The 8,062-nt window shown below is 43.6% G+C and overlaps 1 protein-coding gene and 1 long non-coding RNA gene across 2 annotated transcripts in view; both read left to right on the top strand.

The window, feature by feature from the left end:
• Window positions 1-8,062, top strand: part of LOC110295753 — a gene marked incomplete at its 5' end in the record, with an annotated part of 38,691 nt that overhangs the window by 7,393 nt on the left and 23,236 nt on the right. The window contains 3 exons of the mRNA XM_029478242.1: window positions 2,571-2,641; window positions 3,886-4,063; window positions 4,289-4,416. Coding sequence (XP_029334102.1) covers window positions 2,571-2,641; window positions 3,886-4,063; window positions 4,289-4,416 — 377 coding nt within the window. The remainder of the gene's footprint in view (window positions 1-2,570; window positions 2,642-3,885; window positions 4,064-4,288; window positions 4,417-8,062) is intronic.
• The window catches only part of LOC115031306, a 22,715-nt gene continuing 18,649 nt past the window's right edge, over window positions 3,997-8,062 (top strand). The window contains exon 1 of the long non-coding RNA XR_003836925.1: window positions 3,997-4,063. This is a non-coding gene — a long non-coding RNA (uncharacterized LOC115031306). The remainder of the gene's footprint in view (window positions 4,064-8,062) is intronic.

Raw genomic sequence — 8,062 nt, 5'->3', positions numbered from 1 at the left:
ACGATCCATAGAACTCACAAAGGACCGCACCAACTTATAGACTTTTGATAATACAAGAACATAAAATTGTCAGGCAGTAGTTATAGTCTAGAACTGTCGGACTCTAGATTTACTGACTATTGCCCAAATGGTAGTTATGCTAAAGGAAAAACATGTTGGCTTTTGCTTTGGTTAGGGTTTTATTGTTGTGAAGAGACACCATAACCAAGACAACTCTTGTGAAGGAGAACATTTACTTGGGGATGGCTTACAGTTTCAGAGGTTTAGTCCATTATCATTATGGCATGCATGGCAAGCATGCCAGTGTCCAGACAGGCTTGATGCTGGAAAAGAAGCTGAGAATTGTATATCTTGATCCAAAGCCAGCCATGAGGAGACTGTGTTCCACATTGGGTGGAGATTGAGCATATGAGATANCAAAGTCCCACCCCCACAGTGACATACTTTCTTCAACAAGGCCACACCTATTCCAACAAGGTCACACTCCCCATGTATTCAAACAGATGAGTCTATGGAGGCCAGACCTATTCAAATCAGCATACCTTATAGCAATAAATCTTCACAAGTCCAACAACATCTCTAAAACATCAAATATGCCAGTGATTTTTGAGAATGAGAAACAAAAGGAGGATTTAGGGCATGGGGTTTGAAGCTGGTCATACTGACCAGGTTACTTTCCTCTCAGGGACAATTCATATGCATTTTTCTGTTTCTTCCACTCAGTTCATGCATTTTTAACCTACGTGTCAAGTTTATTTCTTCTAGTATTTAACAGTTTCATCTCCAGACGATGCTTTGCAAGTCTTTCAACCACCAAAAGCTCCGATTCCCTTAAAACTTCTTGGATCAGGCAATGTAGATCTTTTATAAAGCCCACCTGTAAGCATGGTTCTACCTTCATGGTACTCTATGAAGCACTTGCCATAGCAAACAAACAAACAAACAAACAAACAAACAAACAAAGAAGACATTGGTAAGATTTGGTCAGCAACCATGCTAATCTAACAGAAGCTACCAGAGGACAGACTCTAATCAATTTTCTGAGAGTAAGTTGTTGCTGCCAGAGGCCAATGTGGGTAGAAGTTTACAACTGAGAGACTAGAAAGGGAATGGGCCCTTATCTGGGAATTTCCACAATGGTTNAGAGGTGTCTCTCAGAAGAAAACAGAGGATCCTCTCTGAATAAACCACAAAAGTGAAATAATACAAATATTTGTGGCTTGTCCAAGTTAGCCTTAGCCAACAGGGCAGTTTAAACCAACACCAGCTACTTAGTTATGTCAAACGGGAATGCTTTCTTGCTTCCCAAACATCAGTACTGTTCTGACCATGGGGGATGCACCTGCAGCTAACCACCAAGGGTATGTGTGAGGTTTTATTGACACATCATGGGCAAGCGTATCCAGAAAAGCCTTGGAAGAGCTATTAGTCATCGAACATCGAGAAACACTTTACTGTTGTCAAATATTTTATGATTTCCCAATATTTTATGTAACCACACAGATATTTCTAAGTTGGATAGGTAAGCACCCATTTTGTACCTCTATCTGTTTAGAAATTTAAATATCCTTATGCCCCAGAGCACTGAGTGCAGTTAAAGAGCCAAGATATCAAAGTCTCTAAGTTCTTGAGAAATGGCTGGTTCTAGGGCTATGTAATGAAAATCCAGGTTGAATCCATACCATCTTGTGATATCAGAAAGGTAGGAAATGCTTTTTAAAAGTAACAAGGAGGGCTGGTGAGATGGCTCAGTGGGTAAGAGCACCCGACTGCTCTTCTGAAGGTCCGGAGTTCAAATCCCAGCAACCACATGGTGGCTCACAACCATCCATAATGAGATCTGACTCCCTCTTCTGGAGTGTCTGAGGACAGCTGCAGTGTACTTACATATAATCAATAAATAAATCTTTTAAAAAAAAAGTAACAAGGATATGTTAAAAGGTCTAACAGCTCCCAATATCCAATGTTTGAATACTGAGGCTCAGAATAACATATTATTGTTAGATCATATCATGAAATAAAGTGTCAGAGGACAGGCCCTGACCTAAAACACTGAATAATAACATGAATGGGTCTGAAATGATTTTGGTGTATATAAAAGAAGCCAAATTCAGAAGCCACGTTAAAACCTACTTGTATTTATTTGGAGTTCTGGGAAAGGTAAAACTATAGTACAGAGAACAAATCAACCTAAAGGGAGGCTGGGTAGGGAGCAAAGTAGACAGAATGACAGTCATCGAGAACAAACTAAATACACAAGTCCATACTAATGTAGNTAACGCTGGATGAACCAACAAGAGCAATGCTTCATCTCAAGTATCCCAAAGCAATGGAGGACAGGATGGAGAAGCCATTATGAACTGGGAGAGACTAAGAAGGCTTGGTGCTTTCAGGGACTTCTGGTATTTTGGCTTTGTTCCTGGAGCAAAAATAGAAAGATCACTGGAGAGGGGAGATTTGAATAAATCCTATAGTTTACTTCTTTTCATATTAAGTGTTCCTCAGAGACATCGTCTGCTCACTTGAGTTAAATATGTGTGAACACTATGTTGATCTGTTTCCCCCCTAAGATTTGAGTTCATGCAGCCCATGTGGGCCTTGAACTGTCTATGTAGCGAGAGACAACATCTTTCTGGGGATGGTAAGCCTGACCCAGCAGAAGCAGCTATCCTTTTAATGCTATTCAGCACTAGGGTTGTGGCTTCTCTCTCTTTTATCCAGAGAATATTCATATGATGATCTTTCAGTTTAGATTACTTTCCAGGATTTTATATAAATTTGTTTCACATTCACAAACTAATTTAGTTAGTTAGTTAAAATATTACATAATTTCCCTTTCCCTGTCCTCCCTTCTACCTCTTCCCTAGATCTAACTCCCCTTTCTCCACAGCCTTTTTTCTTTAACCACTGTTTTTACACACACACACACACACACACACACACACACACACACACACACACACACACAAATAGAAACTTCTGCATCCCTCAGTGTTGCCTGCAGGTGTATGCCTTTGGGGACTGACTGACCACTTGGTATTGGACAACAACTCATGGGGCTCATCCCTGGGGAAGACTAATTCTCTCTCTCTCTCTCTCTCTCTCTCTCTCGTGTGCGTGTGGTTGTTGTCTGAAACTCTTCATCTTGGGATGCCAGGAGAGAAGCAAGGCCTATAGCACGAGGCTAGTGAGATCATGAATCTTATAGGAAACCCTACCACTGCCACAGTCCCAAAGTAGTACAATTCATAACTACATTTCCTATACGTATCATTATACCCACAGGTAAGTGTAGCTCTCATCCCTTAACGAAGACATTCTTTTTACAGCCGTTAGAGACCATTACCGAAGGCTACACCTTGTCAAAATACAGTGAGCAACTGAGGGAAGAGTTCTCAGCCCAACTGATATAACACTCCTCCACCTAAGGCTCAAGCAACGCTGCAGAAGACCTGGTAGAGATTTTAAGAGCCAGAGGATAGGGAAGTCTGATGTGAGATTGTGTCTTGTAGCTAGGACAGGGAAGCCACGCCTATGAAATCTCAACAAAGTGACCAACTCCTGAACTATTCCAACACCAGTTGACATTCCAACATAATTTTTAACACGCCTTTCCTTCTTCTTGAGTGTAGAGAATATACTAATTTGATCCCCAGTCCCCAGGGTAGTGACAGAAGGCTGGCGCTAGATAGCATAAAGATACAGAAAACTGTCGTGGTGTACCAGAAAGTCCCATCCTGGGAAATGAATCTGACAAGGTCGTGTTTACACTGCAAACACTTTTACTTCTTACATAACGTAATCCTGGTTTCTAGACGCCTTTAACGCCTTCAACGGCATNATTTTACAATACAGAGTGAGACAGGCGCTGACTCCGTTTTCCAGGCAACAGTCCTTCTTCCAACACTGGACGTGGAGACCCCACTCCGAGCACAGTTGGGCGTACCGCCCCTTCCTCTGCGCATGCGCAANCTGCAGTCCTGCTCCTGGTCCATCCTTGGCCTCACGTTCCTCCTGGGAAACAACTCCTGGCCTTCGGCGCGGTGCACTGCAGGAGCGGCGGGTGAGCCTTAGATAGCATCAAGGGCGGAGGGTTCTGGGAGCTCGGGCCACCCAGGTCGCTGTTGGCAGCAACCAGGGACCAGCGGGGTGGAGGGCTGTATGGGGAAACGCCGGGGTGCGCTGGGACTCCATGGCTCGGGCTTGCGGGATCCGGATAGTCCCGCACTTCTGCAGAGCTAATCTAGGGCCTCTAACTCATGCTACGCCTGCGCATTTTGCCCACTAGGCGGGGAAGATGCGGGGTGGTTGGGCGGAACCCTGAGGAGTTGACTCACGCATGGCGCGAGCGTGACGCGGTGACGCATCCGTTCTCTGGCTACTGGGGCCAGATGCTGGGATGTGGGGGGCGTGCGGGTAAGCCAGGTCCCGAGTGAATGAATTACTGGGACAGAATAACCTACCCGAGACTCGGTTTCCTTTTGTGCACAGTGTGACTATTACGAATACTTGCTGCAATTTTCTTTTCTTTCTTTCTTTCTTTCTTTCTTTTTTTTTTTTTTTAAAGCTACTACTAGGGAGCCCACCCTCGCTGGGGGCCTTTGGACTGGTCCCTAGGGCGCAGTGTTTGGAGTGGAAGAGGAAAGTGGTTAGCTAGCCACCAAACCTCCTGCCCCCTCACACACCCGGGATCCCAGTTCTGAATTTGGTTCTTGCTCATGTGTTTTGTGAAAATGACACAGTGTCCTGAAACCATGGAAGACTGTGTGCTCGCCTAAAGTCTGGGACAAGTTTAAGGAGAGAGGTGAGCTGGAATTGAGAGAGATGGGTGCATACAGGCTGCACATGGAATGCTAATTCTTGGAAAACGATTGGGAGTGAAAGGCTCACAGTTCCGGAATTGCTATCACTGCCCCTACCTCCGCATCTTATGCATTCCTCCTACCTGGTTGACTGTGGAGGGGCGGTCCCTTAGACTCTGACTCATGTGAAGGTGGCATGTAGGGACATGCTTGCTATTATGGCCATATGTTTCCATCGGACAGTAGTGTAGGTGGGTCCTGAGAATCTCAACATCTTGCGGGTTTTTAGTGACACAACCAGGGCCTGCAGATGGCTGTATATTTTGCCTCTTTGAGGTGCAAGTTTCTTATCAAGCGATCGTTTTGAGAATTGTAAGCAAGCAACTTGGAATGTAAGCAAATACATTTTGAAATTTTTATCTTGCCTTAAAAGCCCCGTTCATTTCCTTGACTTACCTGACTTCAAGGGATTAATGGTGTTAGATTTAACAATACCTCCTGATTCCCACCCCTGTCTCCGCACTCCCTCATTCTCCTTGATTATCAGTCTGGACAAGTCCATAGCCTTTGCTCCTTTAGATTATCATTTGCTGAATTAAAAAGATTGTCTCATGTTTTTAATTCTCCTGTAAGTTGGGTGCTAAGGGGAAACAAGCGTTTGCATTCATTCAGTGCAAAGGATCTAAACTCAACTTANGTTAGAGCCACACCTGAAGAAGTAACCCCTTGCTTGTGGCTGCATGCAGGGCAGGCCAAGTCTCTCCTGACATCATTCTTCCTTCTCCCTCAGCTTTCCCTCCTCCACTCAGAGCAGAAAATGAACAAATCCCAGGTGAGTTTTTTTGGCTTATTTATTCCCATTTTGTTGATTGTTTTGTTTTTCAATGAAAAAGTAGATCAGGCAAAAGTTTACAGCCACTGTAAATATTTGCATCGGGCCAGTTGCCAGAATTGGGTGGAAGCTTTTGAAAGTTACAGGAGTATCGGCTGACAAAAATTNCTCTGTGTTTTCTGGTAGTCNCACGGAGGTGAATATGATCTGTTGTCTACCATCCTTTCTTGTTAAAACCAGATACTAGTTCATATCCCAACACNGAGGCTGGAGTAGACTCCTCTGGCTCTCCCGGAACGGACTCTAAAGGAGATGCCAGAATCTGCAGCCCTATGTATTCTCAAAGTAGCTCTCCTAAATGTTCAGCCAGCTCATTAAAGTCTAGGTAAATTTGCATGTGGGCAGCTTATGTTTATGCATTTCTCATTTACATTCAACCTGAAAAATAAGGCCATATCCCCTCACTGCCATTCATCCAAATCAGTTCTAGAAAAGGCCACCAAATTGCCTTCCAGGCCAGCCAGCAAATGTTCTTGTCATTGCCTTTCTTGACTGTCAGCAGCATTTGGTAGTTTTGACAGTGAACTGTTTTAAAGATTTTTTTTTAATTTTTAAATAAGTTGTTTTTCATACAATGTATTTTTATCATATTCTTTCCTCCCTCAACTCCTTCCAGAGTCTCCACACCCAACTTCATGTTCCTTCTCCTCTGCCAAAAAAATCAAAAGAGGCAACATCAACAAAATCCAAAAATTGAAAATAAGACAAAACAAAAAGTACACTTACACAGGTGCGCGCACACATGCACAAGCCTGCACACACATAAATGCACAGCCTACACACACATGTGCACACACGTAGATGCACAAGCCTCTGCACACATGTGCACACACATAGATGCACAAGCCTGCACACACATGTGCACACACACACACCTGACTAGTTTCTCACCAGCCCATGTCAACTCATCTTTTTTTTTTTGCTTCAGACATTTCTTTCACCCTTGATCCTCCCTCCGTTCCTTGTTTTACTGATGGGTCTCATGTGTCTTCTTTTTTTTTTTTCTTAATGGTTTCGAATTACTAATATACTAACATTTAGAATAGTATGTTCTAATAAAATTTTAAAAATCTGAGCCAGGGAAAAAAGCTAATGCAAAAGATAAAAAAGTGTCCACTCCTTCCTGCTTCACCCTTTCTGTGTCCTGTAGGTCTGGTGACATTAACCCTCTTCAGACATTCTCACTGAGCATGAAAAGTATTTTATAAGCAACTATGTCAATTGACAAAATCTGGAACAATTCCAGATATGAATGTATGGTCATTCTATCATCATTACTCAAGTTTTGTAATAGCTACTTAAATAAAACTAAATAATTATTTATTAAATTAAAATATCCATGGCTATTCTTATCTATCCCTTTCTTTTATATTTACAAATCTGATCTTGGAGCTTCTCAAGCTCAGATGCACCTATGAATCTGCAACATCCCTTTAACGTGGGTTCTGAGAGCACAGATGTAGACGGAGCCCTGAATCTCCCTGTTTTCCTCCTTCCTTTTCTCTACCATTCCTTCTTCTCCCCCTCCCTTTTCCCCCTTCCTCTTTTCCTCCTTTCCCTTAGAGATGAAATCTGAGGCCTTGTGCTCTGGTACTGAGTTATACCCCAGCTCCTGAGTTTTTAAGGCAAACCCTTGTGTAGCCCAGACTGGCCATTAACTCATGACCTGCCTCTGCTGTCCCAATGGTGGGATGCCGTGGACCACAAGCCCAGAGGGCTTCTGAATTTCTGCAGACAGATGCTTCACTACTGAGCTGTGCCCTCTGAATGCTGTATTTCTAATAAGTTCACAGCGGAATCCTCTTCTGCTGTTCTGGGGACCATCTTTGGAGGGCAAGCCCGCACACTGCATCCTCCATACTTCTTATTTCAGTTCACAGCGTGTGCCAGAATTCTCCGACAATGCACAGGTTACTGTTGCTGTGCGTTCTCTCTCCCCCTCCCTCCCCCCCTCTCCCCTCCATGCCTCCTTCCCCCTCTCCCCCTCTCTCCTTTCCTCTTTTTGTTACAATCCCATGACAGTTGGATATCCAACTGTCTAACCTACACATTTATTAAACTAATGTTGTTCTAGCTGGGCGATGGTAGCACACGCCTTTAATCTCAGCACTCAGGAGGCAGACACNGGTGGATTTCTCTAGAGTTCAAGGCCAGTCTGGTCACAGAGCAAGTTCCAGGACAGTCAGGGCTACAAAGAGAGACACTGTCTCAGAAAATCAATAAAACAAAACTGCTGTTTTTTCACAGCTCTCTCTCTCTCTCTCTCTCTCTCTCTCTCTGTTTATGTGTGCGTGTGTGTGTGCGCGCGTGTGTGCATTAGTGTGTATTGTATTATTCATGTAATTGTGTTCATGAATTCCCAGGACTC

Source organism: Mus caroli, chromosome 6, assembly GCF_900094665.2.
Source record: "Mus caroli chromosome 6, CAROLI_EIJ_v1.1, whole genome shotgun sequence".
Lineage (NCBI taxonomy): Eukaryota > Metazoa > Chordata > Mammalia > Rodentia > Muridae > Mus > Mus caroli.
The sequence above is the reverse complement of the archived record's forward strand: the minus strand, read 5'-3'. Positions and strand labels throughout refer to the sequence as shown.